General features: G+C 39.7%; 1 protein-coding gene across 3 annotated transcripts in view; it reads right to left on the reverse strand.

Annotated features, from left to right (window-relative positions):
* The window catches only part of fam13b (family with sequence similarity 13 member B), an 83601-nt gene that overhangs the window by 16158 nt on the left and 43200 nt on the right, over positions 1–24243 (reverse strand). For all 3 annotated transcript variants that reach the window (XM_080035743.1, XM_080035744.1, XM_080035742.1), the window contains exons 7-8: positions 18519–18646; positions 2322–2366 (exon numbers count right to left, since the gene is read on the reverse strand). In XM_080035743.1, the coding sequence (XP_079891869.1) occupies positions 2322–2366; positions 18519–18646 (173 nt within the window). The remainder of the gene's footprint in view (positions 1–2321; positions 2367–18518; positions 18647–24243) is intronic.

Raw genomic sequence — 24243 nt, forward strand, 5'->3', positions numbered from 1 at the left:
CTATAAAAGGTAACAACAGCAGTCACACTCCAACATTTTCTACACTGACATGCGATGGCTGATCCACAGGCTCTAATGAGACGTTATTTAACTTGCTGGACCGCGTGTGGCTGTTAGCTTGGTTTCTTTCTTCTCCAGCTGGGACAACATTATAGGTTGAGACCTGGTAGGAAGATACTGCTCCTGATGGATCATACTTCATCCATCCATCTATCTGGTATTAACCATGTTCCCCAAACACTTTATTAGTTAACATCTCTAGTCATATGTACTGCAAGTGACACAATTCCCCCCAACAAGCTGGGATGATTAGTGTTCTATTATAGCAGTTGGTTCTGAGCGAGTGATTTGATTGGACGAGAGACCTTCTGAGCATTCTGAAGGAGTGCTGATATTAGCGAACAACATCACTCGGGACTGTTCACAAAACTGTAGACCAACTGTCAAAATCACTCCGCGGCTCACTGATGAGCCGTAGCTTCACTTGTGTTATCTGTGTGTGTGTGACTCAGGTTGACTGTGGCGAGTCTCTCCCCTGTGAGAGGGCATCGCTGCCACACACAGACACACAGACAGAGACAGTGTGCGGAGTCGCTCACACTCTGTTACTGAAGACAGCAATAGTGTGTGGAGATAAACTCAGGCTGCTGAATAATACGAGCGCAGCATAGCTTTAGACTAGCCTAGCTTTCCCACCTCATTGTATAACGTTACTTCCCCCGGGCCGAAATACACTCATAAACTCTGGGAAATGAAGCGTGGGGGTTTGGATTGGGCAGCGGACCTTATTACCAACTAGATTAAGATCCGCCGTTCCGTTTCTTTGGTGATTTTTACGGGACATCGGGCCGCCGTGGTTAATGTGACCAGAGTAAACAAAGCAAGACGAGCTCAGCTCACTCACGTAAAGTTGTTGCTTAGCAACGCGCTACGCTCTGACTGCTGTTGTCGAACTATTTGTGTTGGCGGAAGCAAATACATTCTTAAATGATTAAAGATAACATTTTAAAGTTAACTTGTGAATTTCAGTTGTGAAACTGCTGTATAAAAGCAATAGCACACTCGAGGTCGCATGTTGTCGCTCTATATAAGCACTGCTGTGTTTCTCTTCGGCACTGGGCCTGCGGCCTCGTACCTACGACCGAATCACAGCAGTGCTGATATAGAGCGACAACATGCTCCCTCTCGTGTGCTATTGCTTAAGTATGTTAGTATTTTCAACCTTCGAACTGTATAGCACACAGTATGTGTCTCAAACTGTTCAGCTAAAGGAACTGAGGGGTCCAAGAGGAATTCATCCCCCATATTGGAAGTTAAAAATCATTCATTTCATTAATCAAGATGAAGTTTAAATAATGCACACATGTACTTATAAACACTTGTACTTGTAAAACACAGCTAAAGTCAAGCTAAGTTACTAAAACTATGAATAAAGTCACTCTGATGGAGAACTGCTGTGCTACCTTAGTTAGACAGTCTATAGGCATAAGGTAAGGAACTAAGCAGCAGATTAATTTATGTTATGTTGATGTCAACAGTGAAAATGTTCAAATTGAATATGACGATGTTTGCTTGACATTTGCTCCCATTTTATTCTCATTTGTTATTAATGCATAAGACTGATGAATTTTAGTTTTCATGTGTTGCTCTAGAGCCATCTTGTGTTTGTGCCCACTAGCCTTTAGGTCAGTAAACTGTACTCACATTTCTGTTAAGAGCATGACTTTATTTATATTTCCATGCCATGCAGTAAAGAGGAACAGGCCTGACAGTCATGTGATTGCTGAATTCTTGTCCTCTGGGCTCTAAAAGCACTAAGCAATGCAAAATGCTTGAGTATAGCTTCACAATCCAAACAAGGCCTGCTTCCCTGCCTCCTCCTTATCACTTCTCTTACCTTTCTCCCACCTCTACTCTTCTTAGCACTGCCTTCCTTGATTCCTGTTATTCTATCTGCCCCTTGAGCAGATGGGTCTTTCCTCCTTCCACATAAGCAAATCTGTTTGTATCTCTCTTGCCACATTTGACGTTTTCCTATAATTGTCTCAAAAAAGTTTGCAGGATATAACTGCTTTCGCTAAGATTTATTTCTAATTAATTTACTCATAAAAAGGATTTGTCAGATGAAATTTCTTGGTGTATCTGGAATTTTAGGAGCGTTTGTCCGTAGATTTTACAGGTACCGGCATATACTGTAAAGAGATATATGACTGGGTTTACATAAGGAGTGACTGTATATTATTTTAAGAGGGTAAAATTTCTGCTGTGTGTGTATGTGTGTGTGTGTGTGTGTGTGTGTGTGTGTGTGTGTGTGTACTTACTCAGCAGAGTCAGCAGGCAGGATGGATAAAGGGGAGAGGTGGGAGCTGTAGAGAGAGAGAGGGAGGACAACATGGTTAGAACATCACGTACTGCTCCTCGACTCACTTCCAATATTTACACGAAAGGACCTTGGAGGGTGTAAATGTCGGGCAGCAAGAGTTTAAACAGGGGGAAAAATGACTATAACTGCACAATAAATACATCTTTGTTCTGAGAGACAGAGCCATTTGTGTAAATCAGCATGATGAGTTTATGTTCTCAGTGCAATTGTCTCCTAATCTAGGATCCCCTGTGCCAAATGACAAGAAATCTCAAGAAATGCACCACACACCCAAATACACAAAGTTTCAGTCACTGGCGCCACCCTGGGTGGGCAGATTGTTATTTAGGCTACAGAGCTCCACTAACTCTACTGATCAGATAGAAGGGTGTGCGTCAAGTCACGTTTGTTCTTCAATGTTCCTTCACAAGCAAGGAAGTGTGTGTGTGTGTGTGTGTGTGTGTGTGTGTGTGTGTGTGTGCGCAGCATGAAACAGGGAGGCGGCTGAGCTATGGCCGTTCATTCAGCAACCTGCCGTTGGCCACACACACACAGGCATTCCAGGGCTTCAGATTTATATAACAGTCCTACACACACAAAACACAAGGTCGCTCACATTATGCCAAAGTGCAAGGGTACATGTGTGCGTGTGTGTGTGTGTGTGTCAGGCTGCAAACTCATCTAATTAGAAAAACAGCAGCTGGCGTTATGCAAGATTTTTGTCTGGATATGTGTTGTCTCTTTATTAACACAAACACAAACCTAAAGCAGCAAGGAGTCTTAATTTAGATTGATACAGATTTAATTATTAATAGCCGATAGGGAAAAATTCCCTCCATCTTAATCTTATTCATCTATCTTTTATTCAAAACCTCTTTTTGCCTTTCTTCATATATACTTAAATTCAAATAGACACTCAGTGCGTTTCCATGGCACAACTAGATTGGATTAAGACATATATCGAACTAGACACTTGAACGGACCGTGTCAGTTGTCTGAGTATACATGGCCTTTCAGGAATCGGATAAATGTCCGATGCATGGCTGTCTCCACTATGCTAGGTGGCGCTGTAGCCCTTTCAACCATGCTATCAACAAGTGGTTTTAGAGCCACGTCCGGTTCCCTTCCGGCAATAACCCATGGTGTAGCCTATAACACGCAGGCACACAAGCACAGAACGAGAAGTCCGATATGCGATGTCCGATCCCTGTACATGCAGAGAGAATGCCGACAATGAACGAGTTATCTAGGTGTTCTTATCCGACTTCTCTTGTCCGTTATTGTGACGATTTGTGTGCGAAGTAGATCGGATAAAGGTGTTTACATGCCGTTTACAAGTCCTGTTGAAGTCTTATTTGTTTATTTACCCGATTATGAGTCTGCATGTAAATGCACTGATTGTAACCTTGATCGAGAATGTCTTTGTGTGATTGGAGAGATAGACAAGAACAGAAAGTGAGATAGTGTTGTTGAGATCAGACAATAAGCGTTGCAAAAACACTGCCAAAAAAGCCACACGACAACCATGGTTGTGAAGAAAGAGGAGTAATTAAGTTATCATAACAGTAACACTCAGTTGTTGACTTATTAAGTACTTTTATAATTTTGAAATTAGCTTTTGAAGGTCAACATCTCTGTGAAATATTTCTGGGCTCATAATTATCTGGACTGAGTTTACATGAGATCCTTTTTTATATGGAACTCTCCTTCTCCATTTCTTTCCCTTTTAGTCAACCTAGAGAAGTGCAGTCTCCCTGCAGCAGCGACTGTCCTTTCCGAAGTACTGATAACATCTGTCAGCAGGCTCTCCCGCTGAGTTGCACCCTAAGGGGCCGTGTTGGGTGGCTGCGTCACTAACAATAGATCCTTGGTAGTCTCCTCAAGGGCGTTACATCATCTTTATGTGCCTTAAGTAGCAGAGATAATATCTGACCTTACACCATTTTGTCGCAGCTTTTGGGGCGTTTTTGCCATCCTACTAGCTCCATGAGCTGTAGAAATAACATTCCTGACAGTGTCGGTTGAGCCCTAGAAGACCATACAAGGCACCCTTTAAAAAGGGCCCTTCTGGGCATTTCTTCTCTGCTGATAACACCATGCAGGGCAGATAAGACTAAGATTATTATAGGTCTCCGATGAAGTAGTAGTTTCAAAAGAGGTTTTGATTATGCTTTAAGGTGGACAGTTTCCTGCAATTCTCCCTGTTTTCTCGATGTAAGACTGAAATAAAATGAAAATACATAAAATAAAAACAAACTTAGGAAAAAAACATGGTTTTCTCCAAACCATTTTAAGACGTATGAAGGTTAATGTCCTAAAAGTGCTGCATGTGCAAGGTTGGCAAAAAAAGAAAGAAAAAGGGGGCTAGTGGGCAAAGATAGGCCTGTCTTTCAAAGTGTTTCCACGTAGGTCGAATTAGATCAGCTCCTGCCTTACAGACACAAATGCAGTAGTAGCCAAAGACAGAGATAAGACCATGATAACATCTAAAGGAGTCTCATCGTAAGCTTGATGTTCCTTGGCAGTGAGACTGTAAAGCCCTTTAAAGTGACCTAAGCAGACACATCGTTTCTGATAATGTATCAGAAGCTAACGAATGGTCCTCACAGTCTTTTTTTCAAATATGATTAAGCGATTTTTCACATGCTGAAATCCAAATGGCCTTATGAACTACATCCTAAAAGGCATCTGAGGTGAGTGTTAGAGCAAAGTTAAATCTTGCCAGATTGATTTAGATCACATCAGGATAATCTGCAGCCAACAACCCAGATCTCTCTGTGGTTGCAGATCACTGCATTAGGCAGGTGTGTCCCCTCGGGGACATGCAGTACATGTTTGCTGTTGTGTAAGCCACTGGCCCAAACATATAGTACTACATATCACATAAGGCAAGACTATTAGTTTCACACAGCTAAGTATATAGGGCAGAGCTGGAATGCTACGACGTGGCATCAGTGGCTCCATCTCAGCTGACTGAGTGACTAAACAACAAAAACATCAGAATGAGTAAAATAGTTTTGTCTGCTGCATTAAATTAACAGAATAAATTGACAACACAGGAAATTTCTCGAAAATGGCTTATATAGGGCATCCTTACATTATTTACGAGTGTTATTCCAATGGCTCACACAGTGTGTGTGTGTGTCTATGTTTATGTGTGTAAGGTGAGTTTGAGGTTAGTTGTGATTTCAAAGAGATGCTGTGGTCAGCAAACCTGAATCTGCTGTGTTCTGGCAGGGAGGTACAGACTGCTGCAGTCTACGCATCCACACACGCAATCACTCACAGAATCCTAAGCATCATCTTACATCTCATAAACAGCTCTTGTTGCAGCTGAAAAACATTGATAATTCTTCATGACTGGTCCAAGACACTCTCGGAGAGCCTCACAACAGATGTGTGCATTCAAACAATCTATAACTCAAACACACACCAAGTCAAACATGTTATGTCTGCATTTGGTTTTCATTTGATTGTTTCCATCAGTTTCATCACACTTGTGATTAGAAATGAATAGTGGAGCTCTGCATTAATTGTCCAACGGACATTTGGCCATCTAAGAATAAAGATATTTAGTATTCAATACATTTTCCACAGCCCATCTCTCTCTCGACTGCCTCATTCCTCCTTCATTTAATCATTCTTTTTGCAGAGTCATGAGGAGCTGATGCAATATTTCTGATACCTTGTACTTAATAGTTGTCTTTTTTTTAGCACGGCCTGAGAATGATATAACTGGATGAGATATAACAATAAACATTGTGAGTGCATATCTTACTCTTAAGGGCTGCAACTGACAAATATTTTAATTCATCCATGGGTAATATTTTGACTAACTGTTTAGTCTGTGAAATGTCAAAACACTTCAGCAATAGTTCAGATAAATCAATACATACACATATACTCTACTTTTTTAACAATAGTTTTCAAATTGATAGCTAAAAGTTGCTTTAAGTATGTTTCTAATCCATAATATTAGGAGCATACAGAAAGTAGCAAATTGTTCTCTGATTGATCTGTTAAGTCATGCCTGACCCCCTTCTCTTCATCTCCCTCTGCTGTTTCTATTCCTGTAATAGAAAAGCTACAGTTGTCCTTTTCTATTCACTTTCAATCTCTCCCTTGTAATAAAACAACAAGCAATAAACACAATCCAACCTTGTTTTCCTCCTTTCTCCCATTCACAGTAAGAGAGGTTTTAAAATCACTCTACAAGAAGGTTTTTCTCAAGTTGATCCATTGCTGTAAATTTGACCCTTTTAATTTGTGTTAACTAAACCACTTCTTTCATTCAATTTCTCTCCCTTTCACCTCTCCTTCACGCTCCATTGCTCATTCATTAATCTATCATCCGGCCATCTATTAATACATTCATCCATCCATTCGATTATGTTTTCCAGTCAGACCAGAGGAATTATGTAACCCTGACGTTTACCTCTGCAGCAGAATGTCACAGGCCATTCTTATTTTTCCAGTTGGGGTTTTCCTCTCTCACTGTGTTATGCTCGTTTTGGGTTGGTTTATGCCAGTGGATCCAGCCTGCAGTGTGACAGCTTTTCGTATGTCAAGTAAGCTGTTTCTGTCAGTTCCTCTGTTGTCCCTCTTCTTCTGCCCAGTGCAATCAGCGAGCTAACATGAAGGTTACGTCCGATCAGTCTTTGTATTTTTCAAACCCTGCAGAACGCAGCTTGACTTTTCACCAAACTCAAGACGACTTCTGTCACTTTCTTTGTTTTGCCTGTTAACCACTTGACATGTGGGAGCAGTATCCAGTTGTTAGGTTGCTCAGTCTGAACTCTGTGTCTTCTCTTTCTGTATCAGATGGGTCTGTTGATAGGTCTTGTATCCAGTGGGGTAGGATATCCCAGATGAACACTTTGAGGCATCTGCGTCAGTACCAGGAGAGATAGCCGGGGTGCATTCTGTTTGGTCCTCTGAACTGTTGTGTGTGAGTGTTTGTGTGTGTGAGGGAGGTTGCCTCACACTGCACTCTGTCTGGAATAGTGCTGCAGTAAACATCCAGAGCTCTGCTCAAATAAATGAGCTTCTGAGGTAACCAGGCAACAACCCGGGTGGACCAATGGGATGGGAGGGGCTGACATTAGGAGCCAATTGTAAAGAGTGACAGAGCTCTCTTGACCAATGGTGAGGCGGAGAGTGGGAGGGGGTTTGATTTTTGGGTCCACTCTGTTGTGGCTATGAACCGAGCAAGTATTACAGCTGGCACACACACGCAATTTTGTTTCACTCCCAAAGAAATTCCTCAGACAAACATTTCCCCTCAAAATATTTAAGTGTGTCAGTGAGTGTGTTTCAAGGAAGACAAGACTTCAGATCAATGTCTTTTGAAATCAATGAAAGAGACACTATTATAGTGATTACATAAGCACTAGAAATGAACGCAACCTAGCATAAATGGGGTTTTAGGTGTACAATTTGACTGTTGCCAGACTGTAGTAGATCTGAATTGGAGTTTCGCAAGAGTATGTTTTGAATAAGATACCCTAAGATACCCCCTGAAGTGAAATCCCGAAGAGAAGAGATAAAAGACAAATAATACATCTGATACTTGAATAAAAGATAAGGTTGTTCTAATCTTAATCAAATTGACATTAGCTCAGGACATTTTGCTTGGACTTTAAGATACGTCTGTTTATCAGAAAAACAACATAGTTCCATTTCATGATGCAAGTCATCGCTTTCAGGGAAATTCAAATTCTGTGCAATAGAGATGGACAATACTTATTCAGTAAAAAGTTCTCAGAGACCAGACCAGTCCAACCAGAGACTGGTTTCTGGTCAGATTGAAATCTAGGATAATTAGCCATGTTGTAGCAATATCTAAATTGTGTACGCACATTAGGAATAGAATGAATTTGTGAATAAACACTTCAATTATTATTATTTTCCCTTCCTGAAGTCTTATGCCTGAATTTGAGCAACAATGGAAGATACAATGTGCTAATAAGAATAAAAAAAAACTCCACATAATGTTTTTAGATATGGTATGTTTTGTCTTTAGTTGAACAAAGGTTAATATACTGTACAATTTATTTGTAGAAATGCTGGGCCTCTTTTGCCCAATAGTTAGCTTCACTGTGAACAGGAACTAAAATAGTTTTTTAGCATTTTAATTTCTTTATTGATAGAGCAAAGAGACGGAGATAAAATGGGGCAGAGAGGGTAACAACATGCCGAGAACGACCACGGGTGCAATAAAGAATGAGCCTCATTCAAACTAAAATAGTTTAAATTTGGATTCATCTTTTCAACTGCAAATTAATATATACCAGTTCAACTTTATGATAGAACATTTTGCTAGTTCCAGTGAACATCATGAGAGTTTGCTGATTTTGATTCTAAATAAAAAAAAAACTTAGGCTAAGGACTGTTGATCGGATACAACAAGCAATATGCAATTCTTTGGGCTCTGATCTTGGGAAGGGAATTTCTGAGCCTTTTTGAAGAGTTAGTTTGCTCAAGAAACCTGCAATTTGATGTACATTGCACACTAACTTATCACAGTGGTTCAACCATTGACCGATGCAGGAGGTATCTTGCCCACTTTTTATTTATAACTTTGGTCTTTAAATATTAACCAGATTTGGCTAATGTTTGGTCTTGATTTGTCCTTCCTGGAATTATTGTTGGTTTTAACAAACTCTAATCTCAAACTTAACCGTCTGTGACTAACACAAAGCAACTACAGTGGCAAAGTGTGGGCTGGCAATCAAATTAAATATGTTTCCATGATGATAGGACCTTGAGTGCTCCTTAGAAAGCCAGATAGGACAGCTGTACCAGAACTGAGGGTGAGACCTGATAGCACACTTGGTGAGTGGCGCTATCTAGGTCAGTTAGTATATCATTTTACACATTGTGCCCAGTGCTGGTGCACAGGCCTCCACACAGACATGAAGTGAAGGATGAGGATAGCAGTGAAAGGAGGGCACATACTGAAGTATAAAGGGAGCATTTCTTTTTCACAGTAATCACTGATCACTCAAACTGCATTGGCTACCATATACAGTATTTCCTTTTTTTTTTAAGTCTGACACCAATAACGTCCAATATATTTTTAGTAGTCACACCGCTTATGGCTTCTTTACAGAGCTACAGGGTTTATTTCCCTGTGTGTGCATGAATCACTGGTTATTCCCCACAAAAAAAAGTACTTTACCTAGAATAGGGGAGTATGCATATATCTGCATCTGTGTTTGTTTTTTGTGTGGCTGTTTTGTAGTGTCACACTGGAAAATAAATAATTTCCACAGCCACATAAAATAGCAAGCAAATAATGTCTTGAGGGGTTCACGAGAGGGCCTTTAGGAAGAACAAGACTGGTTATCGGCAACACAAGATGGAACATGCGTCAATCATGCTGAGATGGTACGATGGTTGTGCAGAACTGACTACTAAGTATGAAGGCAGTATTAGGGCTCTAATTCAAGGACCAAATTGAAGATTGTTTTATAATGTTTTAATAACATTGTCTAAAATTGCGTTTTCACTCATACTGGAAAATCAATGAAAGTGGGCACACTTCAATTCTCTCGCTCTCTTCCATGGCCTTCTCTGCCCTCTGATTCTTTTTCCCTTCATTTATCCATCCTTTCCTCATCTGGGCCATTGGCCAAAAGGGATATTCACAGAATAGGGAAGGAGGGAAGTAGTGATAAGGATAAGACTTCATTGATTATATATAGATTTGAAATTAGCATAGTCTGTCTACATGTAGGTGTGTGTGTGTGTGTGTGTGTGTGTGTGGGGTCAGACTCCATTAAAGGAGCACTGCAGCGGGCAAACAGAGGACAGACTTCCCTGTGTTATGTGCTAGACAAACAATTCAACCACAGTAAAGGTTGAGTCACTAGAAGGGAACTTTCCCTCTTTTAGAGCTGTCAAAGAGGCAGAAAGCCAACTCTGGAGCAAAGTAGCATAGCAGAAATTATGAGCAGTTGTTGTGCTATTAACTGAACCAACCGCCAAAAATACGGATGGAAAATGTTTAAGAAATACCCCCCTTGTATCTGTTTGCTAAAAGATGTAGAAGAATATTGCAATGGGACATTAAAAGGGAGGATTTGTGTCCCAATGTGTAACTCTGCCACTCAGTCAGCTGTAAGGATGCGTCACGTACATCCCTATGCACGTAAACACGGGCATCATAAAGTTGACGGTTTTGTGCTTGTTTCAGGATACTAGTTTTCTTTCAAAGGTTTTTTTATTCATCAAAAGAATTTGCAAAGCAAATACAATACAATGATTAATTATTTTTTTTCCCCTTTCCCCCCCCCCCCCCCCGAACACACCCCGCCCACATCCCACCCCCACCCACAACCAATCCTGCAGCACATAAAAAAAAAAATATATATATATAATAATAAAAAAAAAAAACAATACACAATATTAGAAAACTACATAGACAAAATACACACTACAAGAAACAAAAAAAATAAAAAATAAATAAATAAATAAAAAAAAGGAGGGGAGGGGGTTGCTACTCCTGTAAAATTGTTGTTCGTCTATCAAAATAATTCATAAAGGGGCGCCAAATCTCGTCAAATTTAATCTCCGATCCCTGGGCCGTATAACGTATCTTCTCTAAATTCATACATGACATAATATCCTTAATCCAGTATGAGTGGGAAGGAGGAGCAGGATCTTTCCATTTGAGTAAAATAGCTCTGCGAGCAAGCAGCGAGGTGAAGGCCAGAACCTTCAGCTTCACTTTAGGCAAGCCCGGATTTGGAGCAATGCCAAAAATTGCGGTGAAAGGGTTCGGCTCAATTTGATGCTGCAATACTTCAGAGATTGTTTGAAAAACTGATGTCCAGAACTCAGTCAAGGTGGGACACAACCAGTACATGTGAAAGAGTGATGCCGGTGCGTTCTTACAGCTATCACAGGTCGGGTCTACATCGGGGAACATACGAGCTAATTTAGTTTTAGACATGTGGATACGATGTACTACTTTAAATTGCACTAGAGCATGTCGTGCGCACATAGAGGTAGAATGTATCTGATCCAAGACTGAATCCCACATGTGATCTGTGAAGGCAGAACCAAGGTCCTGCTCCCACAGAGTTCTTATAGCTGCTAATGAAGGGCTATGCAACTTCGAAATAAGATTGAAAAACACAGAAATTGAGCCTTTTAATGTGGGGTTTACAGAAAAAAACAAATCGGCATGATTGGCTGGGGGTTTGTGAGGGAATTGGGGAATTAACTTTTGCGTAAAATTCCTGATTTCCAGATATCGGAAAAAATGCGTCTTTTCTATACCAAAATTTTTTGTCAATTGAGAAAAACTAACAAATAGATCATTAATAAATAAATCACCGATGCATTTTAAGCCTTTTTTATGCCAGATCTTGAATGCACCATCCACAGTCGAGGGAGTAAACAAATGATTAGCTGCAATTGGACTAAAAAGTGAAAAATTCTGCATTCCAAAATTCTTCCTAAATTGGGTCCAAATTCGAAGGGAGTGCTTAATCACGGGACTACTGTTGGGAATCGCCGAAGAGAGTGGAAGTGCGGCGCTTAAGAAGGCAGATAGAGATAGTGGGCTAATAGCGCTGGACTCCATTGTTACCCAGACTGGGGCTGAGTCGTCAAGGTGAAAATGCACCCAATACATTAGAGAACGGATATTAGCCGCCCAGTAATAGTATTGGAAATTAGGGAGAGCCATTCCACCTGTTTGTTTGGGTCTTTGAAGAAAAGCTTTCCGTAACCGAGGATGTTTACCATTCCAAATATAATTTATCATTAAAGAGTCAAGGGCCTGAAAAAAGGATTTGGGAAGAAAGATGGGGAGACATTGGAATAAATATAGGAATTTTGGGAGTAATGTCATTTTAATTGAATTTATTCTACCTATAAGAGAGAAAGCCAGAGGAGACCACTTCGATAATATTTGCTTCGCCTGGTCCAATAATTTGAGGAAGTTATATTTAAATAGGTTTTTAAAATTTCTGGTAAAACATACCCCAAGGTAACTATACAAGGATACTAGTTTTCAAATGCAACCCGAGCTGCACGTGGCGAGACAAAATACACTTGAAAAGTCCCTGAGAGTTTGGAAGTACTGTATATACATGGACCTAAAACAGAATGAATCAGGTAGTCTCTGGCCAAACAGTGGCCGGCACACTGCAGACGTCACCTTTTAGCATTGGCTCATCTCGCTTGGAACCTAGAGCGAGGCGGTACCAAAAAAGCAGCCGCTACCAGGTACCATGTTTTTGCGGTGGAAACGCCAAAAATGCGAGTTGAGTCGAGTCGGGTTGAGCTGATACCACGCAGTGGAAGAGCACCATTAGTCATTTTCTTTGCTTGATGCAGGCCAATAATTTGACCCTTCTGAAACAGCTTGTTTCAGAAATAAGAAGCTATTCACTGCTTCAGTTAGGGTTAAATAACTTGCTGCCAACTGAAACATATTAATTAGGGCTGTCAAACGATTACAATTTTTAAATCAGATTAATCACAGGATTCTGTGGATTAATCACGATTAATTTTACCATTCGAAATATGCCCGAAAAATTCGAATTTTCTCTGTATATTGTTTCTGTATGAACAGAAAGATAAATGACAGAAGGTGGATATGTTTAAAATGAGTATTTTATTCATTGAAAATCAAAATGACGATTTTAATACTGAAAATACATTTAAATCAATACAATATATACCTACCTCACCGTAATTCAATTGGTCTGTTTCTTTACTATGTCTTTGGGCAAATATAGGCTGTGTGTGTGTGTGTGTGTGTGTGTGTGTGTGTGTGTGTGTGCAGCCCTTATATTAATCAATGCAGTTTTCATCCAATGGAGGGCTTTTACCTATTTGCTTATTTAAATCCATCTGGTGACCGATGTTCACAATTCCTGAAGCCAGTCTCTTTTTAATATCCTGGATCAGATCAGTATTCCATTATCAGTACAATGTTTCCACAAGTATGTTTTATAAAAAAGAGGTCCCGTGTACAATGTTTGTAGCAAATTGAACAGATTTCTCTAAAGCTCCGGGTCTTAATTTATTTACATGTCTTTGTGGTGTGCGTTCTACGAATACAGACATAATCCCCCAGACCAGACACTGGGGTTAAACAAGGTCACAGGGATGATGGCTACAGGCTAGTAGCCACAGCTAAAAGAGAATTAATACCAACTAAAACAATCGCATGAGACTAAAGCAGCCTGGCCAGTGTCATTTAATCTAAATAAGTTGCTGCATGTAACCCCCTTCATCTTTGTCAGCAATGATTTAAGCTTTGAGTGCAGCACTAACAGCTGCCACTTAAAGCCTTCCTCAACTAAAAGACAGACAGGCAGACAGAAATCCTTTTGACAAACCGTGTATTAACTACTAAACCATTTAGCTGGCTAAAATGCAGACTCAAAGATGACAGACATAGCAGGTGTAGGTGCTGTATATTGTAAGTCATGTGAGCATGAGGGTGTATAGTGTAATAAAAGGGTGTTTGTGTTAGGGCCCCGACCGATTTATCGGCTGGCCGATCAAATCGGCTGAATATAGCACATTTCAGAATAATCGACATCGGCCGTTTTTTGGACGATTTTCTGCCAATTTTTAATTTTTTTCTTCTTCAAGCAATCATGTGTGAAATGTATTGCTGCCCTGGAGGTAGCCTAAATGAATAGCATTAAGGCTATAGCCTATTTACAGCAGCAGCAGGTGTGTAATATATTGGATTAATTTACACCTGACAGTTTCCCCAATAGCAGAAGCATTGGTCATCGCTTGACTGTTAATAACTATAATTGATAGAATTCAAATTGCGCTTTTTTGGAGGTCCCTCAAAGAAACTTTACATCATAGAAAATCATACATGTAGAAAAAGTTAACAAAATACAGAAAAAAATAAAATAAGGCTTGGAGTTAGTGTTGTTTTTGGCGGCCTGTTTTAAGTTTAGTTTTAGTCTAGTCTTTGTGTCAAACTGTCATTTTAGTTTTTATTAGTCTTAGTCACATTTAAACTCTTTTTAGTCTAGTCAAGTTTCAGTTGACTAAAAGTATTGAGCTTTTTAGTCTTCTCTTAGTCAGAATTATCTGGGACTATTTTTGTCTAGTCTTAGTCAACAAAAACTGATGACATTTAAGTCTAGTCTTAGTCAATGACATTTGTATTTTAGTCTTTTTAGTAATGCAATTATATTTAACCCAGTTAATATAGTACAAGTACCTAGTATAGTACAGCCAAAATCAAAATGTTCTTTAAGTCCCCCATTTCATAAGTCAAACAAGGTTATCTTATCTTATTATATTATTTTTACCTTATAGACTCAAGAATACATGCAATTCCAGACACGGAAGACGCTCTGATTGAATTTACATCATATTTATTTGAGCTACCAAACATGTAAGAATGCCGGATTCCTCAACCTGAACAGCAGTCTGGTGGAGCTCGGACAGCTCCTCTTTGTTTTTCAAAATCTCCTGTCTAATGACATACATTTACATAAAATAAATAGGCCTAAATAAAATAGCTTCAAATGGCAATGCCAGAAAAAATTGACATTACATTCAAGTTTAATTAAGAGAAAAAAGGTTCTTGAATGCTAGAGCTACAATAACATAATAACAAAGTGCAAATAAAATGTTTGTGTATGACTTGTATTGCTTGTAAACTGAAGTCAGATTTTGTATTACAAGATATAACGCAAATGGTTTGAACCATGAGATTGGAAGCACAGACTGCATACAGTGGAATTCGTTGACAGAACTTATTACATGGCACTTTGAAAATCCTATGTAAATCACGGCATTCTACAGGTCTGTTATTTCCAGCAAGACAGACCTCTGTCAAGGGTATAATGACCGTTGCTAAGGACCTACGTCATAGTTTTGATGGATAGACGTCCACAAACAGGGCTACTACTCGTTCAGAAAAAAATGTAATACTTTTTCGACATGAATCAGGAGAGCAGGGAACACAGGAGTCATGGTTAATATCCGACAGGAATCCAGTCAAGATGACGTGAGAACGCTTGGCCGCATATTGACAGTAACTTCAGGCTGCAGCCCGTTAGTCGTTAAAGTTAACCCACCGCCGCAGCTGCATCTTCCGCGAGTGGGGATTGAGGAAGTAACGTCGCCTGCTAACTTCCTGCTATTTCAAAATAAAAGCCAACTCACGTTTGTCTAGTTAAATACTCATGTTAAGCCAGTGAAATGCTTTTAATCTGAAGCCGTAGCCTGTTTGCAGCCCCGAGACTCAGGAAACAGAAATATTGCAAAAATAATAATAATGGCAAGACAAAATAGCCTTATAACATTTTGTGTCCTCTCGTTTTTGTCAATGAACATGAAGAGATATTTTATCAGAGTTTTTGTTTTTGTAAACCACATTTAGTCCCGTTTTTATTAGTCAACAATAAAGCATTATATATTTGATTATAGTCTTCGTCACATGACCACCATTTACGTTGCGTCTCGTCTCGTTTCTGTCACGTGATAAATGTTCGTTGACGGCGACATTTTGTCATACATTTTGTTGACAAAAACAACACTACTTGGAGTGGAGTCAGGTGTCATTATGCTTTCTCAAAGAGTTGAGTTTTGAGTTTGAGTTTATCGAGTCTGAGATGCTGATGTTTGTAGGGAGTTCCAGAGGGTTGGGTGCAGTAAGATAAAATGCTTAATTGTCTGAGTTTAGACATATCTGTAACACTTTATTTTTTCGAAGACAACACGTATTTCAATAAAGAAAAAGTTCCTGTACACATTTTCGACGATCTATACCATGCCATGTTCAAAGTCAGCTAACCCCCTTTCTTCCCCATTCTGATGCTCGGTTTGACTTCAGAACATTTTCTTGACCACGTCTAAATGCCTAAATGCATTAAATTGCTGACATGTGATTGGCTGATTAGCTTTTTGCTTTTATAAGCCATTGAACAGGTGTACCTAATAAAGTGGCTACTTTATTAGGTACACCTGGTTGAATGCATTTATGCATTTAGACTTGGTCAAGACAATGTACGAAGTCAAACCCAGCATCAGAATGGGGAAGAAAGGGGGTTTAGGTGACTTTGAACATGGCATGGTTGATGGTGCATGGCAGGATGGATCCATACTTTCATGTTGTTTACACTAAATTCTGAACCTGCCATCTGAATGTCGCAACTGAAATCGTGACTCATCAGACCAGGCATGATTGTTCAATCTTCTGTTGTCCAATATTGGTGATCCTGTGAGAATTGTAGCCTCATTTTCCTGTTTTAGCTGACAGGAGTGGCACCCGGGGGGGTCTTCTGTTGCTGTAGCCCATCTGCTTCAAGGTTGGTTGTGTTTTGCGTTCAAATAAGGTATTCTGCATACCCTGGTTGTAACAAGTGGTTATTTGAATTACTGTTGCCTTTCTATCATCTCAAACTAGTATGGCCATCCTCCACTGAACTGACTTCAACAAGGCATTTTACGTCCACACAAATGCCGCTCACTGGATATTTTTTCTTTTTCGGACCATTCTCTGTAAACCCAAGAGATGGTTTCGAGTGGAAATCCCAGTAGATCAGCAGTTTCTGAAATACTCATACCAGCCCTCCTGGAACCCTCAACATTGCCATGTTCAAAGTCACTTAAAACCCCTTTCTTCCCCATTCTGTTGCTCGGTTTCAACCTCAATAAGTTGTCCCGTCCAGGTCTACATGCCAAAATGCATCGAGTTGCTGACATGTGATTGGCTGATTAGTTATACGTGTTAACAAGAAAATGAACCGCTGTACCTAATAAAGTGGCCGGTGAGTGTGTGTGTGTGTGTGTGTGTGTGTGTGTGTGTGTGTGTGTGTGTGTGTGTGTGTGTGTGTGTGTGTGTGTGTGTGTGTGTGTGTATATATATATATATATATATATATATATATATATATATATATATTTAAGGGTTAAAAAAAGTTAATTTTTTCAATATATATTTTGGAGGGGAAAATTAAAATTTAATCGGCTAATTTAATCGTTATCGTAATTTTTCTCTTAAAATAATCGGCATTGGCACTTAAAATTCCATATCGGTCGGGCACACACACATACACCGAACTCAGTGCATCTAGTTCTAAATAAACAGGTTTTACACATTTCCTAGAAACTCATGCAGCCTAGGTCAATGGGTCCTAGTGTTCAGACGTGTCCTTTGCCAAGAAAATGTGTACTGAATGTAGTAAAAATCATGACAAGTTCAGAAAAAATTCATGCCACAAGACAGTGATGGGATGATATACACTCAACAAAAATATAAACGCAACACTTTTGTTTTTGCTCCCATTTTTCATGAGATGGACTTAAAGATCTAAAATTCATTCCAGATACACAATTGTACCATTTCTCTCAAACATTGTTCACAAATCTGTCTAAATGTGTGATAGTGAGCACTTCTGCTTTGCTGAGATAATCCATCCCACCTCACAGGTGTGCCACATCAAGATGCTGATCTGACATCATGATTAGTGCACAGGTGTGCCTTAGACTGTCCACAATAAAAGGCCACCCTGAAATGTGCAGTTTTGTCTCACAGCAAAATGCCACAGATGCCAAGGGAGCGTGCAATTGGCATGCTGACAGCAGGAATGTCAACCAGATCTGTTGCTCATGCATTGAATGTTCATTTCTCCACCATAGGCCGTCTCCAGCAACTTCGCACAGCCATTGAAGAGGAGTGGACCAACATTCCACAGGCCACAATTGACAATCTGATAAACTCTATGCGAAGAAGATGTGTTGCACTGCATGAGGCAAATTCACATTTCAGAGTGGCCTTTTATTGTGGACAGTCTAAGGCACACCTGTGCACTAATCATGATGTCAGATCAGCATCTTGATGTGGCACACCTGTGAGGTGGGATGGATTATCTCAGCAAAGCAGAAGTGCTCACTATCACACATTTAGACAGATTTGTGAACAATGTTTGAGAGAAATGGTACAATTGTGTATCTGGAATGAATTTTAGATCTTTAAGTCCATCTCATGAAAAATGGGAGCAAAAACAAAAGTGTTGCGTTTATATTTTTGTTGAGTGTAATAACCTGTAAATCTATGAAACAGTTTGGGACCTTCATCACATGGCATACCCTCTTCTCAATAAGTTATTGACTGTCTTATATGGTAACATAAGATGCAGTAGTTGTGCCTCACCTGGCTGTGGGGCTGTCATCAGTGTGTGTATGTTGTGGTGAGTCAGAGGAGGCAGGACCCTCCTCCCCGTCCTGAGGCAGCTCTTCACACTCAGGCTCACACCTCTCGTCATCCAACAGCTCTGTGATCTGAAGACAGAAATACAAAAGGCACAAAAGGCTACGGTATGAAAAATGTAATCACTGAAATCAAAGAGCAGGAAAAAATATACGTAGTTAATTATAGGACATGAGGTAAAGTTACTACAACTGGATGACTCTTGGGGAAAATTATATTACGAGGAAAATGTATAGACATAAGGAAAACACAGCCTTGACTTAAAGTGGAAAAAGGGCTCAAAGAAAAGTACATTCCCTATACTCTCAAGTTTCCCCAATGCTGGTTAAATAAATAAATAATTTTAAAATCGAGCTAAAGAGAGTGTTTTATGCACATACAGTATAACGTACTTCAGCAAAAAAAATAAAAAGGACACTGCCAATTGATTCTGATTTAATTTTGTTATATATATAAACAGGGCTCAACAATAAGGATTGCCCGACGTCCCGGGGCAAGTAAAATGCCATGTCGGGCCAGTAACTATGACAACTGGCATGCCCGACCAGGCAACTGGGAGGTTCCGCTGAAATTCTTGAATAATAAAAGAAAATCATATTTTTTATTTAATTTTTTTGAATCGCCAAATACACGTAATCTATCTATGGTCTATTTTCATATTTAACTGGTGCTAATTATTACATTAACGCTAATTTTTGTGCGCGTAGTGTCCTCTCCTCTCTGCTCCGTTTTGTGAACGGGGGGCGGAGCTCCACTGCCGATACACACACATACACACGCAGACTCGGCACAACACCGGTGAGCACACACACCCAGTTAGGTAGAGAAGAGAACTACACGCAGTAGGTTGGTGTGACAGAAAGTCCAAAAGCCAACGAGTACATTATAAATGGAGTGAAGTCTACCCCGACCGTCTGAAAAGCAGCGAAAATATCCGCGTTTTTTAAATGCATTATGCACCCAACGTGAATCTAGTAGTAGCGAGGATGTTAACGTTAGCTCTGCTGCTAGTAGCCTACTACCAGTTAATGTGCAGTTCAACACAAACATCAGCAACAGTTAGCAGAGAAACATCTCTACAGCCTGCATAGATCTCAATAAATGGCCCAGAGGTGTCTGACTTCACATACCATGAGGCAGTGGAAGCTTAAAAGTAAGCTACTGGAAAAGTGTTCAAAACAGCCTGTCCTGAGCCAAATTTTGAGATTTTGAATCAAATCACTCATACACACATTAAAATAATAGCCTTTAACTTTAAAACAGATTGTTGTAGGCCTAAAATGTTTTTTGCAGAAATAAGTTTTAAAGAATTGCTGTTGCAAAAGGCATAAGGTAAAACAAATCAAAATAAGTGCTGTTAAAGTTCTTTACATGATTTTTGTTTGCATAAAACATGTCTTGTTTGCAGTTATTGTAGGTTTAGAAACAAAAAAAATTGATTTGTTTATACATTGTCAATAAAAAGCAAATATAACAATTATTTGAACACGACTAATAGGGGAAGGTGGGGTGATTTGTGCAACTTTTTACTCAAAGTGATTTTAAAGTGAGGCCTTGACAGTTATGTCTCCAACTCAAATATGTACATATATTTCAGGATGTTGTGCATCCCTGGCAATAAAAACTTTGGATCTGGAATAAACTGTTTAAGAAATATAGCTTTCGGAAAAAAAGTTGTCTTGTCGCACAAATTGGGGTGATTTGTGCGTCATTGTGTCACAATGACAAAGTCACCATCATCATCTTTCTGGCCATCTGAACTCTCATCAGTGGTGTCGTTAAGTGGAATTGAGATGTCACTCTCTTCTGAGCTACTGTAGACAATCACTTTCTTTTGGTGACCAGCGTATACAGCCATGCCACTGGCACAACTCTCAGAAATGTACTTTGCACTAGTTGCTCCGTGCTTGTGGAACCAACTGCCACCTGACAAATGTGATTCCCCCTACATTTCTGCCTTTAAATCAAGGCTCAAAACACCAATGTACACCCTGGTGTTTCCTCCCCATTAACCTCTGCACTACTTACTTACCTCTGCACTACTATCTGTGTTTATGTGGATGTATGGGCTTTACGTCTTTTATTTTGGTTATTGTTATTTTACCTTCATTGTTTACCTACTGAATGCACTATGTACAGCACTTTGGACAGTGCAAACTGTCATAAATGTGCTTTTATAAATACATTTTACTTACTTACTTACTTATAACTCACCCAGGCCCTTGCGCACAAATCACCCCATCCCCAGAATTTTGGATAATAGGCATGATGCAGCAATTTAGGTTTGACATTGTGCTAACTATATAGACTCAAAGTGTAGCATACCAAAGCACTAAAACATGTGTCAAATGTTTTCAAACGTGTCTATAATTGTTCAGACACAATAATCAAAAAACCTTGATCATGGAAATTTTACTTTGAAAGGCAAAACACAGTTTTTTGAGCTTAAATGTGCTTATATCTTATTCCTTGTGTCTCCCTTCTTTACAGGATGAGTCAAATGGATGGCTCTTCTTAAATATGTGGTCACATTTCCAATTTCTTCCACGGTTTTCTAGAAACAAGGGGTTTTGCAACTTCCAAAATGCACAAATCACCCCACCTTCCCCTATAAAAAAAATTGTATAGGGGCCAGTAAAAATTGACTTTGGGCAAGTAGAATTCAGACCCACTTGCCCGACCGGGCAAGTGAAAAAAAACCTTAGCGTTGAGCCCTGATAAATAAATAACCCTTTCTCGTTTACTTTTAGTTTATATGTGACTTTTAGACCCTGTTTCCACCTGGGATTATGATGTGATTTTGGTAATCCGATCAAAAAGGTGGCCAGCTCTCAGTTCGAGTGTTCACACTTGTCTTTTCACATCTGACTTATTTGTCTACTTGTGATCGGATAGCATTTACCCGCTCTGTATGTAAATCAACACGTACATCATTTCCGTTTGCATTGGTGTTTTTAACCGGTGGGGTTCAAACAAGTAAACATGCAGGGCTGTACAGTGCCACAGTTTTAATCGCATTTGCTATTAAAATGCATTACGTGCGAAGATAATTACAAGTCTAGGTTGACGAGATAGGATACTGTCTCATTTAGACAAGGAGGAGCGATGCACAACACTGCGTAGAGGTCTCTACATAAACACTCGCCAAATGCGGGTAAATATCATACATAGTATATAAAAGTAAAAACTCTTATGCAAGTAAGTTATTACGCCACTTTGGCTGGTGAAAGATTGTTGCTCGCCGGGTGGCTTTTCTAACGTCTGCCTCTACACTCTTGTCACCACCACCAGTAGCCTACACGGCTTTCTATATGCAGTTAAGTTACTGCATCATGTGCGAACAGAATATTTCCTGTGCGCCTCCACATTAAAAGCCTGTTACTAGCCAAACGCTAGTTGACTTTTATTTTTAAGCAGATAAGAAGAGGAAGTCGCTGCCTTGCAGCTCTCCAGTCAATACTAGCGATTTCCGTGTTTTGAGATGTACGCAGTGAAATGAAAACAGAGGACAGAAAGTTTGTCATTTGCAATACTGGCGGATGCAACTAACGTTCATGAGGCTTCTATAAAAGCTGCATGAACGCCAGTGATGCATTTTCAACGTATTACCGCTCAGGCAGGGGGCGGCAGTTGAGTAGGAGGTCCCTAATGTGGACAAAAGTCACATTGTGTTCCCACTACCATCTGAATGCGGACACATGCGACGTAGAGTGTTTTCACCTGAAGTTAGAGCTTTATTTATGTGATCGGATAACAAAAATCAGATGTTAAAGAAAAGTGGAAACGGGGTCTTAGAAGATGAGCTGTCCAGTACAGAAAATTACAGCAACGCTTTCTGGTTAAAGAGTTTCAAAGAAAGGTGTTGATAGCCTGTGTTCAGATATACAGTATGTGATTTAAAGAAATTGCAGTTTGTTCCAGAAAATATGTCACTAGTGATTACCTAATGAGTAACACATGTGCACTACAGATACAGTAGTACGCAGGTAGATAAAAACCAGAAAAGTAACAAGAGAAGAGCAATGGAGGGTTCAAAATAGGGCTAAGATATATTTATATTTTCCATGTTGACCTAGAAATGTACCCATGTGTTATACAACATCTTACATTACAAATTATGCAATAAGGTGCAGTAACTATCAAAACAATTTTACTGCTTTTTCATATTGAGTTTTCCATCCACAGTAACTTTGTTGACAGGAGAAAAAACTATGAAAGAAAAAATGCTACATGTGCTAGTTTTTGCAATCTTTTTTGAAGATGGTGTGAAACAAAAACACTTTATTTTTCTTTGCAAATGCAGCTTAAGACGTAAAAATCTCCAGGCAATATATATCTTTTTAATTGTGCTTTTTATGAAAATTTAACAATATATATTGCAAAACACTTTCTTACAGTGAAGTTCAGCCCTAGGTTAAGGGCAGAAATGAATAAACTAGGTTGAGGGAGTAAAGCACACGGGAGAACGTAGAGAAAGCCAGAGGGAAGAGAAGGTGGGAGTGATAGAGTGTAAAGCCCAGTTCAGACCAAAGATTCGCCTTGCAACTGCTTGCAACTGCAACTCCTTGCGACGAGACCGCCGAAACGTTCTAAAACTGGACCTTGCGATTTGACATGTTGAATCTTCTGCGATGCCTTGCAACGGCTTGCAACAAGCAGTTCACACTGCTGCGATTTATCCCCCGCGACGTTCTAAAACCGTCTCGTCGCAAGCAGTTGCAAGGCGAATCTTTGGTCTGAACTGGGCTTAATGAATCTGAGCAGAAGCAGAAGTAAAGGCAGAGAGGGGAAGTGAGGAAGAGAAGAAAGGAGGGTAATAAATATGAAGACAAAAATACAAAAGAGAACTCTGTTCTCAGTAGTTAAAAAGGTTTTTAAATTTTTAAATGTATTCTTTAATATCATCAGCTGTTATGACAAAATATTGATGTAAGCTACACCCCGCTGAGAAAGCTTTTTCAAGTGCAGTTTTTTTTTAAACTGTGAAGAACATGAACATGGGTGAAATGATTTTGGACCAGATAAGTCATCATGGGCCTTGCTTCTCCTCCATATCACTCTATTCTTTCTTTCTCGTTTCTATTCTCTTTCCTCCGTCACTCTTTTTAATAGCAATCCCATCTGCTGCTGTCACTGTGCCGTTGCTAAGGCAACACCAATATTCCAAGAGCACTGATTGGCTGTCAGAGAATTCTTGCCTTGTCACATGTGCACATAAGGAAGGGTGACTCAGACCAGCCCTATTTGTGTGTGTGTGTGTGTGTGTGTGTGTGTGTGTGTGTGTGCGTGCGTGCGTGCGTCTGTCTGTCTGAGTAAATAGGTAGAGAAATTGTATTAACCGCATCAATCTTTTTGTATGTTTTTCGAGTGGGAATAGATGCATATAAACTGACCACAGGACTGTCGTCTAGCGTCTACTATGCGTGTACTCTTACATGAACATCCATCTTCCAACCAGGAAAGGGCCAAACTTGGCAGTAAAAGTGTTAACATGTTCTTTGTGTTGGTGTGAAGCCAAGCAGAGACACACTTTGACCCTGTTTCCACCTGGCATTAACATCTGACTTTTTGAATCTGGTTACAAGTGGACAGCTATCAGTCCGTGTGTTCCCACTTGTATTTTCAAATGTGACTTCTTTGTCTACTTGTGATCGGATTCCATTTACCC

Source organism: Ammodytes marinus (genome assembly GCF_949987685.1).
Source record: "Ammodytes marinus genome assembly, chromosome: 10".
Lineage (NCBI taxonomy): Eukaryota > Metazoa > Chordata > Actinopteri > Uranoscopiformes > Ammodytidae > Ammodytes > Ammodytes marinus.